Source organism: Cavia porcellus, unplaced genomic scaffold (assembly GCF_034190915.1).
Source record: "Cavia porcellus strain 051 isolate PalLab524CR breed Dunkin Hartley unplaced genomic scaffold, mCavPor4.1 scaffold_8, whole genome shotgun sequence".
Lineage (NCBI taxonomy): Eukaryota > Metazoa > Chordata > Mammalia > Rodentia > Caviidae > Cavia > Cavia porcellus.
The window spans coordinates 58,942,280-58,960,150 of record NW_026947491.1 but is presented as its reverse complement, the minus strand read 5'-3'; the positions used below and the strand labels follow the sequence as shown (position 1 = coordinate 58,960,150).

At 42.5% G+C, this 17,871-nt stretch overlaps 1 protein-coding gene and 1 long non-coding RNA gene across 4 annotated transcripts in view; one reads left to right on the top strand and one right to left on the bottom strand.

Annotated features, from left to right (window-relative positions):
* The window catches only part of Helb (DNA helicase B), a 44,073-nt gene extending 38,765 nt beyond the window's left edge, over positions 1 to 5,308 (bottom strand). For 2 of the 3 annotated variants that reach the window (XM_013159406.3, XM_023567603.2), the window contains exon 1: positions 5,036 to 5,308. In XM_013159406.3, the coding sequence (XP_013014860.2) occupies positions 5,036 to 5,219 (184 nt within the window). In that variant the 5' untranslated portion in view covers positions 5,220 to 5,308. Of the gene's footprint in view, positions 1 to 1,225; positions 3,503 to 5,035 lie in introns of all 3 variants that reach the window. The other variant, XM_063255097.1, reaches the window with a different exon arrangement.
* Positions 5,309 to 5,417: 109 nt separating this feature from the next.
* On the top strand, positions 5,418 to 15,232 carry LOC106028972 (uncharacterized). Its single transcript, XR_001202596.3, has 3 exons — positions 5,418 to 5,564; positions 14,673 to 14,779; positions 15,026 to 15,232. It is a non-coding gene; the product is annotated as an uncharacterized LOC106028972 (long non-coding RNA).
* Positions 15,233 to 17,871: the final 2,639 nt, after the last annotated feature.

Genomic DNA, 17,871 nt, shown 5'->3' with positions numbered 1-17,871 from the left:
ATCTGTTTACTCACTAGAGGGAGAGCTTCATTAAGGCTTTATTAAGATAGCAACCTCATGTTTTCATCTTCCTGAGACATCCTTGGAACATGACAACTAGCTGATGGTACTTCAGAAAGAACAACTAAACTCTCCACAAACACTCCCAAATTTTCTATCTAATTCTGCACTGTCTTCCTGCATATAGTTATTTACACCTAAATTTAAATGAAGTAATAAAATTCAGGTCCTCAGCTGCACTAGCTTTGTTTCAAGTTCTAAATAGCCACACATGTTGAGTGGCTATTGCACTGGACAGTGCAAATATAAAACACTGCTGTCACCATGTGCAGTCCTACTGGACAGCACCGGTCTGCACATTAAAACTGTCAGATTTCCAAACTAGATCCTGCTCAGCTGGGAAAGAAAAACTTCCCAAGCAGATCTGTTATTTACACCTGCAGGCACACATTGTTTAGCAAGAAGTCAGCAGCTTCCCCACACAGCTCAACCTGCAGACAGGTGATTCCACAAGAGACATGCTGTGCCTGCCAGCATCCTGCAAAACCCAACACCGCCTTGTCTATCAGCTAGCCCTAGATCGCCTACTCAGACATTCAAAATTTTGCAAACCTCTCCCCGTAATGCCCCCTTCCTTATCTAAACTCCCCTATAAAACATGCTCCTGCCTCTTGTTTGGGGCTAATGGTCTTTCCCCCTTGGCCCAGCTGCACTCTGTCTGCAATAAATCTGTCACACTGCTTAAACTTAAACTCTGCCTGCTTCAGTGTTCACAACTGTGCCTCAGGTCACCCTAATGTATGGTGCCAAACCCAGGAGGTTGAGCTCCCCTCCTAGGATGGTCTGACCTCCCTCTGGACCCCACTAGGGCACACTGAGACTACCTTTGACATTTGCCCTCTGGCCCTTATCACTGCAACTTGCTGCTAGTCTAGGTCTCCTCCTCAGGTCAGGTGGTATCATTTGCATCCTGTCACCTCTCCTGTCACTGTCACTTGTCTCCCCTCTCCTCCTCACTCTAAGTTATTTTCTAGTCACAGTCACAGCCCCAAACCCAGTACTGGTCACACTCACCCCAGGGAGCCTGACTCCCGGACAGCTGTCCATCCCCTCACTTGGCCTCAAGAAACTGACTGGAGATGTCCCTCCTCTTTCTTGAGTCACCCCCTTTGGCTTGTGACTAAAGCCTCCATGGGCATGTGTTCTCAGAAACCTCACACCTTACCTTAACACCAACCTGAAGCCACCAAAACATCCACCTGCTTCCATAACATGGCATGGCATGGACAGATAATGGCTCCCAATGGCCACTCCACGGCATGTTTGATTTTTCAGTTCTCTGAGACCTTGACAATTATAGTCGTAGGCTGGAGAAATGGTCTGAGGTCCAAATGTCCAGGCATCTTCTGCTCTCTGCAGAGTCTCCTCCCTCTGCACGTCCTGCGACCCTGCCTCGCTCCCTCTCATTTCCACATCCCCAACTACCCCGTCTCTGCCCTCTCCTGACTATGAACTGACCTTCACTGCTGATCCCTCTGCCCTTGCCCCTCCGCCATCCTCTTCTACCTGCCACCTCCCTCCTCCAGTTGGGGTCCCGCTGGCTGCCACTCAACTGGCACTGTCTCCTCCCCCATCGGATTCCCCAGCCTCAGCGCAGAGGGCACTGTCCAGGTCCATGTTCCCCTGGGCCATCACAGCCACGGAACTTCAGGTAAATCTTGAGGTGGAAGGTAAAGCTATTTCATTCCTAGGACATAGGGGCGACCTATTCCACCCTTCCAGGATAGCTCCTTTTGGCTGACAGTTCTGTAGCAGGGATTGATAGCACCGTATCTCCCAAGACTCCTCCACGGCTCTGCCAGCCGCAGAACCACATATTCTCACATGTCTTCCTGGTGCTCACAACCCACCCCATCCCACTCTAACTATCCCCAGTACCAACCCATGCCTTGTTGCCCTCCTGCTCTCCCCTTCTCACTCCTCCCCTACCACTCACCCATAGAGACAAAAGACAATGGGCATCCCGCTTGGAAACACAACTGCCTGCCCCTCTTACATACCAGGCTCCTCCCTCACACCTCAGACCTTCCTATAGGATCCCAAAACACACCTGGTTCATGGACAGCAGTTCTTGCAAAGCCTCAGCCCCTTGTGTGGCAAGAACACAATGCTATAGTTACAACTGGCATAGTAATAAAGCGCCAGGCCCCACCACCCCACCACCACCACCACCTCACAACAGGCTGAACTCACTGCTCTGACCTTATCCCTCAACCTGAGGAAAAGAAAGCAAAATTACTATCCACACAGACTCAAAATATGCTTTTCAAATCCTTCACAACCATGCAGCAATATGAGCTAAAAGATGATTTCTTATCACCAGAGGATCCTCACTATCAATTCACATTTAATAAAGGCACTCCCAGAGACCGCCCTCCTGCCCTCCCAGGACTCACTGTAAGGAACATCTAAAACCCACAGACCTCACAGCACAAGGAAACTCTTTTGCAGACCAGACAGCCAAGAAGGCTGCCGACTCCACCAGCATCTCACCCCCAGGACCAATACCTTCCCTGACAGGCATCACCCCAACTATCCCACAGAAAAAAGTTTGTAGGGTCAGACACTCCCCACTGCAGAAGGGCGGTTACTTGACCAAGAAAAATACCTCCTTTCTGCCTCTTAAACCTACCGGATTCTCTCCTCCCTCCATAATAGTTTTCACATAGACTACAAACCCCTTACGCTAGCCCTTCATTTCAGCCCCCTCCCAGAAGGCTACACTAAAACAGATCACCACACACTGCCCAGTCTGCCACTCCATCTTCCGCCGAGGTGTCCTCTGTCCCACCCCACCCCCCAACACAACCCATCAAGCTGGCAAATTGACTTTACATATATGCCACAAATTTAAAAACTCAAGAATCTCCTAGTCTAGCTGGACACCTTTACAGGATGCACTGAAGAATTCCCCACCACCTCTGAAAAGATTGAAGCAATCCTACAGAGCTGCCTGTCAAATATCCCCAATTAGGTCTTCCTTAATCCAGTCAGATAATGGGCCAGCTTTTACTAACCAAATAACCCTAGAGGTTTCCAGGTCTGTCAGGGAAACTCCACACCCCTCAGCCCCTAGTCCTCAGGAAAAGTAGAAAAAGCCAATAACCTAATTAAGAAGTAACTCACTCATGAAACTCTCCCTGCAACTAAAAAGAGACTGGATATCCCCGCTCCCTGTTGCTCCCCTCAGACTCAGGGTAGCACCCCCATGAACCCACAGGCTACAGTCCCTCCAAACTGTTATATGGATACTCCTTTCTTCTGGGCCCCTGCCTAAACACATCCGGGTCTTCTGGTTGTGTGGAACTTCCTCTTAGCTGTCTGCACACAAACTGGACTGGAACATATGGGGAGGAGGCTTCTTCCAAGCTGGCTGGACATCCTGGTTTCCCCTCATACGCAGGCCTCTGGTCCCAGTCTCTCTGCTGTTATTGTTTGAACCCTACATAATAATAATAAGACTCTTAACAGATTTCATCCAAGGACAGATCCAGTCCCTGACATCCAGACAGCTCTTCTTCATGGCCTGTTACATCACTGTCCCAAGGAATCCCGAGCTGAGCCATAACAAGAACCAAAGATCATCAGGCTCCTAGCACTCCATTGCCTCGCTGGGACCCGATACCCTGTCATTTCACCACTAGCTTAGCCCCTAGTCCTCTTTATTTATTAATTTATTTATTGTCTCTCTTTTCTAGGATGCCTAAGCGGCCCCCTCAGTCATGTCTGAAGCAGTCCTGAGAAACTACACCCCCATCCCTCTTCTTTTTCCATAACACAACAGACAGGAATATCAGGTCTCCAAACTAGAACCGCTGCCCAGCTAGGAGAGAAAAACTTCCCAAATAGATCTGTTATTCACACCTGCAGGCACATTGTTTAACCAGAAGACAGCAGCTTCTCCAAACAGCTCAACCTGTAGACAGCTGACTCCACAAAACACAAAACATCACAAGAGACATACTGTGTCTGCCAGCATCCCCCTAAACCCAACATCGTCTTGTCTATCAGCTAGCTCTAGATCCCCTACTCAGAGACCCAAAATTTTGCATCCCTCTCAGGAATGCCCCCTCCCTTACCTAAACCCCCCTATAAAACATGTTCGCCTCTTCCTTGGGGCCAGTGGTCTTTTCACCCTTGGCCCAGCCACACCCTGTCTTCAATAAATTCTGGCACTTCGCTTAAACTCTGCCTGACTCAGGGTGTCTCAATGGAGCCTCAGTTTACCCTAACAACAAAAATAATCTTAATTCCCAGTCACAATGTCCACACAACAGATATGATCTGCAGCACAGAAAACTGCATAAAGTTAATACAAATCACCAGAATATTAACCCAAGTTAATGAATCAGTAAAACAATGAGGTGTCCCTTGTTATTTCTTCCTTTCTTGGTTTGTGTTTTTGTTTGTTTGTTGAGACAGGGTCTTGCTATGTAGTCCAAATTAGCCTTGAACTCGATTTGTAGCCCAAACTGGCCTTGAACATGAAAGGATCCACCTCCCTCAGCCACCACACTCCAGTCCTTCCTTTCCTGGAGGAGGGAAGGGAAAGTGGATTTAAAAAAAAAAAAAAGGAGGAGGAGGAGATGGAGGAGTAGGTGCAGAAGTATGCTGTAATACCTACATACGACCATTTCCCAAAAGTTTTTAAAAATACAAGTTTGATTCCAGGCAGGACAGAGTAACAAGCAAAAGTCTTGACACCGTGTAGAAATACAGGATTTACATCCACTATTTCCTCAACTGTAAAACCACCCCCAAATAACTGTTAACATTAAATTTCACACATGCCTAAAACAAGGTATGTGCTCAAAGTCACCACTATTAACGTCGCTTTATCCTAAACAGGATAAAGCTGCTAGATCATCCCTAAAGTAAGTCTGTTAGCAGCACCAGGGCATCCGGCTCAGGGCAGTCAGAAAACACTTCTTCCACACCCTCCAACCCCATCCCGCAGGTCTGGGCTCTACCTCACCTTGACTGCATGAAGGGAGGCCGCCAGCCTTGAGCCCTCCGCTGCAGAGCTCCTCGGCATCCACAAACACAGAGTCTTCAGTCTCCTCCTCCATTCCACAGTCATCTTCCTCCTCCTCTACCTGGTCTTTGGGAGGGAGCAGAGGTCCCACCAGTTCACGCAGGTGCTGACTGACACTGGCCATGCTCACTTTTCCCAGTTCATCCAGAACAATCTGCAAAACCCGGGAAAAGGACGCGTTGGTCAGCAGCCAATCCGCTGCCGGGCTGTGACGTCTGCAGCTTCCGCAAAGTCACAGGCGGAGGCGCCAATGGGGGCGAGGCGGGACGGGGAGGGCGTGGCCCGGAGAATCCCCGCCCCAGTTTCTGGAGCGGAGCTAGTCGGTGCGTCCCAGCTGCTGGGTGCTATTAGCGTGGCACTGCAGAGCTGCTCGCCCTGGGTGTCTCCTGCGGAGGGAGAAACATGGCAGGCCTAGAAGAGCAAGGCTTCTGCAAACTCCGCCTTCACCCCAAAAACGAAAGTATTGCAGGTATCCTTCAGGGCCTTTGGCCGCAACCGAGAGCACAGAGACTTCAGTAGCAACTGCTTGCGGCCTCTGTTTTAGGAAAGGGGCAGAGGGATTTAATTTGCATCATCTAAGATTCTTACTCAAAGTAGATTTCTAAGCCCAGTGTCCCAGACCCACTGAATTGGGAGGTAAAACTGGAACCCAGGGTTCCTTCTCTTTAGGCAAGGTCCAGGTTGTCCATCTGGATCCTCTGTCGGGCTGGGACACCATGAAAGGACACTTTAGTTTTTTCAGCCACCCCTTTGGGAGCACATAACTATCTCCCTAGCTTCTACCTGCTGGGCTGCTAATTGCTTGCAGAGAGGCAAAATGTGTGGAGTTGTGGCCCCGAGAATTGATGGGGACAAAAAAGTGAAGGAGAGTGGTTAGAAAAATTATTCTGGAGCCATGGTTGTCTCACCTCATGGAAATAGTATTTGAAGATACATGTTCTCTTTAAAGAACAGTATAACGTATTTCTCCATAACTGTGTTGATACTGTATTATATAACTTATCCTGTTAATATGAACCTAAAATAACTAAGCATACACTATTTGCTAAACAGCACCTAATGCTGAATTTTACTATCTCCTGCTCTCTACATGTGGGAATTCCACATGCACAAACTATGGGTTGAAAATATTTTTTTTATAAAGAAATTTCGTTTATAATGAATGTTTGACAGTTTCCCTGATACCCGGATGTAAAGGAAGAAAAGTTTAATTTGTCTCACAGTTTCAGAGCTTGTGTGGCAGGCTTGACTCCATAGAGGAAGCATTTGTTGGAGCAAAGCTCCTGACTTCTTAGAGGCCGGGAGGCAGGGCAGAGGGGAAATGCACCGAGGAGGAAGTGGCCAGGGACCAGATGCAGCACCCAGGGTCACACCCTATGACTCACTAGGACCCATGGCACACTGTGGTAATCTGCATGACACCTCAGTCCAATCAAATGGACAATCAAACTTAACCAGTATAGTGGATATATATAGACTTATTTCTTTGTCTTTGTTTTCTAAACTGTACAGCATCAATAATGATTTGCATAACATTTATAATGTATTGGTTATAAATGATCTAGAGTTGATTTTAAATATATGGGAGGCTGTGTGCAGGGCATCTGCAAATACGCTGCCATTTTACATGAGGGACTTGAGCATCTTGGGATTCTGAGAGTGTCTTGGGACCAAGTCCCCCATGGATACTAAGGGACAACTACACAGATGATCAACAGCCAGCACCGAGCACCGAACACTGAACAACAAAATTATGATTTAAAAAAAGGATAAAATTGATTTTTGCCCCTTTGGGTACAAACTGGTAACTGTACTATTTATTTATTTATGTATTTATTTATTTATTTCTGGCACTGAGGGTTGAATCCTGCACTGAGGGCTCCACGCTAAGCTATGCCTTTGACTCTTTCTTACTGTTTTATTTTGAGACAGGACCTTGCTAAATTCCTAAATTCCCCAGGCTAAGCTAGAACTTGCCAGCGTCTCTGGTCTCAACTCCCAGAGTGCTGGCATTATAGCTTTGTTGCTTTTAGAAGAAAAACTTTGTTGCATCTGACAAAACCCCAGTGTTTCTAAAGATCACCTATAAGAGGTTGAATTCCTTTCTTAGCACACACAGACAGCTACTGTTTCCATGACACCACTTCCACTGGGGCTAAATACCCCAGTGGATACCTTTTCTCTCTTTCTATCTTTTTTCTCTCTGTTTCTCTTTTCCTTTCTTTCTTTCTTTCTTTCTTTCTTTCTTTCTTTCTTTCTGTTTGCAGGGAAGAGTACTGGGTTCAGCACTTTTGCCCTGGACTGCAACTACAGCTCTTTTTAAAATTCCTATTTTGAAAGATGATTTCACTGTCCCTAAATTGCCCTAGCAGAATCCAAACTCGTGATCCCCCTGTCTCTGTCTCCCAGAGTTCTGGGATTACAGGTGTGCACACCATGTACTGGCCTCTTCAGTGGATGGGAGGATGTGGAGGACCAAAGCTGTGCAGTTCATGGTGGACGGGAAGCAGCAGGGGAAGAGTCCCAGAGAATAAAGGGTGACAAATCAGACATAGTTCCCAAAGTCAGGCCTCCATGACCCACCAGGAGCACTTAGAAGTGTGTTCCAATAATTCCCTGGGTGGATTCAGTCAAATTAAAACATCCCACCCTAACTGCCAAGGCTTCAAAATCTCGGGGATAATTCTGAAAATGAGAATCTTGGGATTACTCTGAGGCTGCACCTGCATACAACATAGACATAAGGTTATTTAGTAAGTGATTTTTATAATAACAAATCACTGAGAATAATGAAAATGTTAATCTATAATTCCCACAATGGACCAGTCTCAGCTACTAGTCAGGAAGATCTCCGTGAACACTTCTAAGATATTATATTACATCAGAAAAGGAAGGAAAATAAGTTTATGGCTTGGATCATAATTGTCCTCCTGAGATTTACATGTTAAAGACCTTGTCACTAGGTTATGGCACCACTGAGAAGTGGTGAAGATTTAGATGGCTGGACCTTGTGGAAGGAAGTTGGGTCACTGGGGTCAGGTGCTTGAAGAGGACCCTAGGACCCTCGGCACCCCCCTTTTTTCTCCTTGTTTCCTGACTACTGTGAACTGGTCAACTGTGCCCCACCACATGCCCCCTGCTGCAGACCCAACGCAATAGAGCAGACCAGCACTGACTGGAACTTCTGAACCTGAACCAAAACAAACTCTTCCTCCTTATACTGTAAATTGTTTGTGTCAGGCAATTGGCATAGCAATGGAAAGTTAACCACAGTGCAAATGGTCTTAACTATCTGTATATGCATGTATTTTTCACAAAGCATCACAGGAATAGTAAACACAGGAGTAGAGTAAATCACAGGAATAGAAATTAGAATGGTGCCTCGGTTCACAGACTTCATTCTTTCCATGATATGGTTGCAATCATGGGTGGTTCTTCCCCCCAGTACTCAGCTTGATTTTAATGAAGACTCTAGACTAGTACTGTATAGCAGAAATATAATGTTAATCACATAGGTAATTTAAAAGTTTCTAGTGAGTATATTGAAAAAAGTTAACAGGTGACGTTTTAATGAGACATTTTACTTAATCCAATATATCCAAAATTTCAAAATATCCAAAATTATTATTTCAACATGTTAATTTAAGAATTATTAGTAAGACTTTTTTATTACCATTTTCATCCTAACATTTTAAAAACAGTGTGTATTTTACCATTACAGCACATCTCAATTTGAACACATCTCATGTGGCTAATGACTGCCGGATTGGACAGCACAGTTACAAGTCCCAATTTTCCCAAAATCCAATATGCATTCTGTATAACACAACTAGGGTTTTCCACTCAGCGGCATGAAGAGTGATGAGGGATTCCGTGATTGCCAGTGTCCGGTTGCTAAGTTCAGAGTATAAGGAGTGGGATGAGCTGAGGCTGGAGGGAAGGAGACTGGAGACAGTACTTGCGCTGTTTCTGAAGGTCACAGCTAAAACAGTGAGAAGCCACAAGAATTTAAACCAAAGCTTAGCCATTTTCTTCTGAAAACATAGTACTTATCGCCAGTTAAACCTGCTCTCATTCCTCTGCACCCTTGAAATCTATGCTAGGAAATGCTCATTAAGTAAATAAATTGGAATCATGACCAAAATCTTCAGTATCTCATATGTAATAAATCTTATTTGGAAGGTTTTTTTCCTTGTTACATAATGTACTTTCTGATTATGTTCAAAATATATTTGTTTTCCTGTACCTTAATGTAGAGAGGCAGGTATCGTACTGTGTATCCACAGTGGATGTTGAATAAGTGAGAATAAACTTTTATACAGTCATTTCACTAACATTGCAATCTGTTCATTATTTCAATGGAACCATGACGATCCTTCCTGATAGAATTCTGGATCGTGTACTAGATAGTTGTGTTCGGCAAGCACAGTAAAAATTATGAGAAAATAGAGGTCTTGTCAAAAAGTTATGCTAAGGACACATGTATATTGGGTATTAATACAAAGGATTAGAAACCTGCACTAGAGGCCTGACCCAGAGGAATTTGAAGGCTGAAGTGCTTCAGTAGCACTGTGCAGTACCAGAACGGACATGAGGAGGCAGAAAGCACTAGCCACAATGAGCTGACATCTAGTTCCCAAATTTATTCAGAGGGAATTCAGACTCCTTGCAGGTAAAGGGATAAAAATTTCACGATCAGTAGCTTTCTGGAGTGTCCAGTTGACTCATATTATGTCACCCAATACATTGTCTTCTATTAAAACAAGGATACATTTTATAGAATAAAAATTAGAATGACTATTTAAAAGATAAAACATTAAGGTGATTCCATCTTTGAAGGACAGATAAGGCAGTATCTCAAGGCATATTAAGACAAGGACATTCATGAACTTTTTTTAGTCATCCGGGTGCTTTGGTAAAGATATTGATCAAACAAATTCATATGAAAGTTAAGATTTTTCTCTCTAAATGTTACAAGCAAAACAATGGCCTTTTTAACTTCAATTATAGTTTAAATTAGTTTGCTTTATTACAGAACTATTTATTCACCCTACAATATTTATTGTGCTAAATCCACACCCTTCTGTATCTACTTCAACATGTGAGTTTTTAAGCTGTTAGAGAATGTGTTTGTTAGATATTATGCCTTCTTAAATACATTTGCTAGGAACTCCTTTCTCAGCAAAGATACCATTATCAAGGTAATCATGAAGCAAAAGCATATTGATTCTACCACCATCCAGAGATAGTGCTAGGACTCAATCCCTAGTATCCATGTTGGACTGTGGTGTTATTTTTGAAAATTCTTTATCCTATCTCATATGATTAGTTTAAAAAGCAAACATTTGGAAAGTATTAATAAGCATATGATTATAATTCAGCCAGTCAAATATTTTAGGCCAGTTACTGTGCTGGGTTCTAAAGAGAAATGGTAAACAAAATGGACCAAGTCCTTGAACCTCCCATGAGAAAAGCCAAAGAACAAGTAAAAATAAATATCAAGTGATGATGGGCACTAGAAACAAAACAAAAAGAGAGTAAGGTGTTGGGGAGAGGGACGATTTGATATTTTGGAGTGATCACAGTGCTGAAAATTGACACTGATGAGGTTGATGAAGGCATTGTGTTATATTGGGTATGAAACGAATTGCTGAATACAAAGAATGCAAATCAGGGAACATGTGAAAAGTGCTGTGCATGCACAGTCCACAATCAGCTATACATGAAGGAAATTGACTTCGCAGAACAGAAACATATTTGCATTCTACAGGGTCAGTGTTCTTATAGAAGACAGACTGCATTTTGGTTAAGAAGTGTGTTTTTTTCCCAAGTTTATTTGAAATAGCTAGAAAATTCTCTCCATTTGAAAAAAAGAGTCTAAATACAACATCTACTTCTGGCCAAGGAGAAAAAGAGTTATTCAGCCTAGGAAGCACTGGAGAGGAGTAAGGTCTCAGGAACACATTTGGAGGGTTGGGATGTAGCTGAATGGCACAGCGCCTGCCTGGGAAGCTGGAGGTTCTGACTTTGATTCCCGGGACCCAAAAAACAAACAAACTAACAAACAAAATTTGAGGCTGGGGATTTAATTCAGTGGTGTAAGCACCTGCCTGGTAAGCACAAGGTTGTGAGTTCAATCCCCAGAACCCCTCTCCAAAAAAGAAATTTGGAATGATGAAGAGCAAAAAGTAGAGGAATAACTAAGAGACGAAGGGGAGAAGGCAGAAAGAGAAGTGGAGAGAGGACCAAGGACAAAGCAGATGCGGGGCACTCTCAAAGGGTTTTAAATTTTTCCTTAAAACTATAGCACTATATTAGCACATTTCATTAAGGAGATTTCATTAAGAATATTCCATTTGAAGAAAGAAAACAGAGAACTTGGAGATTTCAAGGAAAAGGTTTCTCGCTCAGAAAATGGAACATTTGTGCATTTTACGTTCTTTCCTTAATTACAAACAAACATTATGGCTAATATTGAGTGTGTATGATGTGCCAACCACAACATGCTTTTTATGAATTAACTCATTTCCTTTTCATAAAAGCCTTATGAAGTAGGTACCATTAAAATGTCATTTTACTTATGAGAAAACTACTACTGAGAGGATAAGTAATTCACTTAAAGTTGGAAGTAGCTGAGCCCAGGTTAGAAGCCAGAAAGTCCGAGTGCCCTGGCTACGCTCTCGGCTGCCACATATTTAGCCCAGGATCTATGCTCTACCTGTCTGTGTGTGCAACCAGAGTGCACTCGGGTTGTGAGGAAGCGTATCTTCTTCCAGCACAGTGCAAATCATCCTTGATTTGTTGCCTCTCTTCTCTTTGAAATTTGCCAAATAGTTACCATATGCACTTCTCTGGAATCTTCAAGTAGATTTAAAATAATTGTAAAGGAGCTACACTGTCATATTATTAAGAAATTCTAAATATTAACACTTGTTTTTTTACACAAAAATATGTGTTTAAGATTGTTAGTTCATAGAACAGAAATGAATACTCTTTTGTCTTTTTCCTGGCTGGCTCTGTTTCGTACAAGTTATTGTTCACCGGCACCTTTTGCCAGATGTTTGACCATGATTTCATCTTTCAAGAAAAAAATGCTTCTTTATAACTTCTCTTTTAAAACCTCCACCTATCACTGTTTGCTAAAGGACATTATTGCATGAAGGGTAAGCACAGAGTTTAGGTGGTTTTGCTCAAAAGATGTACTCAGACAGTAAGTAGTTCGTTTAACTGATCCCAGTATTATATCTACTCTCCCTCTTCCTCTGAAATAGCTCTTTGAATTGCCCCTGTATTATTATGCTACACGCATAAACTTTCCTGGGATATGGAGGTCTGCACAGTTTTTTTACAGAACCCCCATTCTCTTGACTCTGTTAAACAATTTAAGCTATTCCGAATCAGCATGCCAATATCATGCCAGTAACCCAAGCTCAAATATACAAATGATGTTGCCCAGTGGAAGCTGTTGGCTTGCCAGGCAACCCCTTCCAGAACTTGGTTGAGACTATGGAACCCCTGAAGACTGCGTAGGCATGAGTCAGGGGACGCCCCAGGATATTTGGAACAGAAGGGCAGAGAGTACTCAAATGGGAGAAGCAGAAAGAGAAGCCAACAGGGGGCCCAAGTGACAGAAGATGTCTTAGAAAACTTGAGGACAGCATTTTAAAGACTGGTATAAGAGTGGGGTGTAGAGTTTTCTGTGGTATTTCTGTAGTATTTATCAGGGGATTAAGCCTCCACAAAAGATTAAAAATGACTGTATTAGGACAGAGGAGGCCATAGAAAAGGAATAAGTAGGAAAAAGTCACTAAGAGAATCAATTTGACAATGGAACAAGGTCAGCAAGACCACCTTGAAAATATTTGCAATAACCAGTGCAAGCTGGCAGTCTGAAGACAGGCTGTAGCCCACAGATATTAAGTGAGTGAATTGAGTTTTTAAATTTGGGAGGGCTTTCTGTATATTAATCAAGCTTATTGGTACATTTAAGTGTACATAATGATCACATTCATCATAGGCAATTTGTACCTGTACATGGCATAATTGTTTCTTTTTCTTCCCCATTCCTCTACCTGCCCTTCAACCCTTCTTCTTCTCTTTATTTACAGAAGCTTTGTTTCCATTTTTTCCTTCTTTCTTCTTTTTCTTTTCCCTCCCCCCAATCCCTTTCCCAATGGAACATTTTCTTGCTATTTCACAATAACTATTACACATTTTTGTCCTTATTTAAACTTTTGGTTTCCCACACAATAGAAACAATGAAGTATTTACACTTGTGTCCAAAAGTATGGCCACAAGGCACAACCATTTAGCTAAATATGTTTCATGGCAGTGTATCTAAAATCAGGAATAAGACAAGGATGTCCACTATCACCACCCTATTCAATATAGTTTTGAAAGCATTATTCAGAGCAATTAAACAAAAGAAAAAAAATAAAAGAAATGAGGGTGAGGAAGGAAAAAATTAAATTATCATTATTTGTAAATGACATGATACTCTACATAGAAGACTCCAAAACTCCCACCCAAAGACTTCTAAATGTGAGGTACTAAGACATTAATTTATTTGTCAAGTTAAAAACCAGAAAATTTCAGATTATAGTAATTATAAGCTTCATCGAATTTAGAATATTTGGCACTATTTGGCTAGCATCCCCTTACACCAGAATTTGCTTAAACTAAGTTCTTTGTATCCCCTTTAAATGAGCTCTGTCCTCTCTCATTCATCATGGTCCTCATTCACCCCTTTGTGCCCTCTTACTTGTTGACTTCCTATAGGATTTGAAGCCCTGACTCTGGGCCCTAACTGAAGTAGGGGCTGTGAAGAGAAAGGAATGGGTTTAAGGAATGTGAAGGAGATGTATTTAAGATGGGTTACTGACCAATTAGGTGAAGGGCAAGAAAATCTGGATGAGTAATGGTATTATTATAGATGGCTGAGTTAGTTAGAAATATTATAGGCAGTCCCTCAGGGCGAGGCCCTTCTCCACAGGAATCAGTACAGGAACATTGCAACTGAGGGTGGAGACCTCTTCCTCAAACAGGAATAGGTCTTGTCAGACCTCAAGACAACAAATAAGTTGACTACACCTAGTATTTACCCTCGGGATGAACAGCGGTAATTGATAGTCTAAATCAGTATCTGTATCCTTGGGTAGGGGTCCAAAGCTTCTCTTTCAGAACAAGTCACTGTCCAGTCCATGTACACTTGGTACATGACTTGCTTCCCATTTGATCCCCATTTAATCAATATTAACTAAGTGATTATACCTATAATCTTATTCGATGATCATACCTTTTCCCACCTCATGGTTTCCCATTGGATCAGTGTTACCTAAGTGACTGTGCTTGTATCTTATTAGTTGAATGTACTTTTTCCCAGCTTAGATTCACCTCACCTGATAGTTTTGCTCTATAAAACTCCCTTAAGAAGTTATGTCCTTGGCAACCCTCTCAGGACCTCTTCTGTCTCTCTTAGACGGGAGCTTTCTTTCTCCCAATAAATATGGCTTTCTTTCCCAATAAATAATTTCTGCTCTTAACCTCCATTATCCCTTAATTCATTCTTCAATTTTAGAGAACACTCACTTGGCGTATGTTTCCCTTATATTATTTAGATTATTTGGAGGTTCAATATCATCCCTATACCATTTGGACTTCTCTTATCAAGATAATTGGATGTAGGTAAGGATTTGTTTTTGTTTCATAGATTGTGGATTGTGACTCACTTTGGCAATCATAATTTTTTTTTGTGCCTTGACTTTTTAAGCATTATCTTTGTCACTTGCATATGCTTTAATTTTTTGTGCTATATTTTTGTCAATACTTGCCTCTTATACATATTATTTGTTAAAATAATGATAAATTTAAGTTGAGAATATGGAAAGTTTATGATGGTTCCTTAATGGGCCTTTTAGTCCTGTTTTGTAGATGCTGCATTTGGATTCCGCATTGAATTTCCTGGTCTCCTTGCTTGACTTGTTAGACAAAAGCAGTAGGAAAAGTGTATTAGAGCATTGCCAACTGGACTTTGATATAAAATTCTGTAAAATGGGTCATTTATGAAAGCTAGTTTATATTTAAGAAATACACCTGCCTTTTAATAAATCACAGGACTCTGTCCACTGGTTAAGACAATAGGTCAATGGCTGTTCTTAAGACTTGGGGTACAGTTTTCCCTGAAACAAACTGACTCTATCCTTCTCCTCTAGAGAAAATGTCGAGTCTGTTTTGCCTCCTTCCAGTAGTGAGAAGACAATCTCTTCTTATCTTTCCCTGCCACATTGTACTTTCCTTTTTTTGGAGGCTTGTAAGGTTAGAAAGAGAAAAACTCTAAAGTGCCCCAAAATTTTCCTCCTACCCAACAAATAAGAATCTTTAAGGTGAGCCCATAGAAAAATGAGTGTTAACTTGAGAACAACCTTGTCATCTGTTAGACCTCTCTTCTCTTCAGAAAGTCAGGCTGAGGCAGATTGCAACAGCTATTTGCCTTTCACAAAGGAAATAGCTACACTTGTGCCTTATATATGCTAATTAAGGGTAAGAAAGAAATTTTAGCCCTTCTCTTCTTTCATATACATGCAGAAGACTGGTAAATGTGCACTTACTAACATGTGAATTTTGGTTGCTAGGTGAGGAGCTTAAGTTTAACCTGTGAGCTACTGAGACATAGAAATTTTAGAGTGGACTTTAAATAAAACTTAGCCTTGTCTTGCTGCTAAGGAAGATTGCCTAGGTGAGTAGGTAGATAATTTTATCTATCTCTAGAGATGATCTCTCTTACAGCCTGGGAGATGCTCCAATCACTTTCAATTTTCTCTTTCAAGAAACTGAGGTTTAGATCACTTGATTGTTTTGATTATTGGTTTGCTAGCAAGGCTTCCTTCTCTAAACATGACCATTATAGCTAGAATCATGGGTGGCTTGAACTTTAGAAACAACTGCTAAAGTTAGGAGTATGATTTCATGGGGAAGACAGGTCATTGGTGATTAGTACGGACCCTGCCTATCTTCTGGTCCCTCTCTAAAGGCAGCCACCTGCTCTGGGATGGATCACCTTGGGGGACACTTAGGAGATATGATAACCAAGAAAAAACTAAAGGAATGCTGTTGGGGCTGGGGGCTGAAGGGGAATTTTTGTGGTGAGTCCCCAAGAAAAGAATGCACATGGGACTGATATCAGTAAAATAGCAAACAAGCATCTTTATTGTTCAGCCCTTATATATATAGTTATCATATATTTACATTCTTGTATACTGATTTAACCATATGGTACTTACACAGTTGCCTGTGCTAAGTCATGTTTACATAAGTGGATCCCACTCTGTGCCTATGCTAAACAGTGGGGTCATGTCCTCCTGTGTCCTCAGGTACCCTGAGCTTTGAAGCAATCTGAGGTGGCTCCCCACATCTCACCCCCTCAAATGTCAGAGAACTATCACATCTTGTGAGCAGTCCATAGAGCTGACCCCTGCCCACAGAGACCACCACGACAAAACAGAGAACAGCATAATACCACTAACCTCATGGCTATCACAGCTTACGACTGGCTAGCACCAGGTAGATACCAAGGATACCATTGGGTGAGGGAGGCCTGCTGCAAGATGGTGGAAACCTCCACAGCTATTTCCTATAAGGCTTTTCATACCTGTGTCTGGGATAAAAATGCAATATTCTATCTGCAAGAAGGCACAAGTACCTCATTGTACTGCAGATAGAAAATCAAGAGCCATGCAGTTGTGTGAAACTTTCTCATTTGAGAAGTTTTACCCATGAGTAACACCAAATCCTGCTGTGTAAATTTCAGGGCCTGGGCCATATGTTGAGCAAAAACTTCAACCTTAGGGGGCTAGGTCTATGGTCCCTGCTTGTTGGGGACCACTAATTTACAATGGCCAATTTTTTATACTTCTCTAAAAAGATGATGAAATGGATGCTTGTGATTATCAATACCTCCTATTTGAGAGTTCCCATTGATTCTTCTTACCATATGATCATCTACACCCTCTTGAGTCATCCCAGGATTATAACCCAGGACAATATCCTTCTTAGCATATGATCATCTATGCCCTCTTGAGTCTGAGTCTTCTGCCAAATTGTAATCCTTTGCTATGCCCACTTATCAATGTATATCTCTAATAAATAGTGGCTGCTTGGGGAGTGGAGGAGGACCTGTCCAGAGATATTGACTTCCCAGCCATTAATGCAATACGATACTTGTCTCTGTTTTTTAGTTTTCTAGCTGTACTCTTAAGACAATCAGGACACTTGGCCTGGCTCCCAATATCTGCCCGTAGGAGCATCAAGGCCACCAGATAAAGCCACCAGGACACCTCTTTAGTGTTGGGCCAACTGTGGTACACAGTATGCCAATTGTGGGGTGCGTGATGGTGAGTCTGATAGTACCCTTAACATCCCCAAGTGTAGTGCCCTATTTGAGTAGATATAGCCACCTCATGGTGCCACAGACCCATAAGGCTTCCACAATGGGCCAATTCATTGGATGCCATACTGCTGAGCTTATGGTCATCTCAACATTCATTTATCAGTAACATACAGTTACACAGACCAAGTGGTATCCACCCAGTGGCACAGTTCTCCACTGATGTATTCACCTGTAGAGTACAAAATGGGGTCTCACCCAGCAATGTTACTTGGTTCCCCAAAATCCACCCCCAGCCATTGTACATAATAGACCCCAATCCCTGAGGAATGGTCATGTTCTTCTGGATCTTCTTGGCATCACTGATCCCAGATAAAGCCACCAGGACACCAGG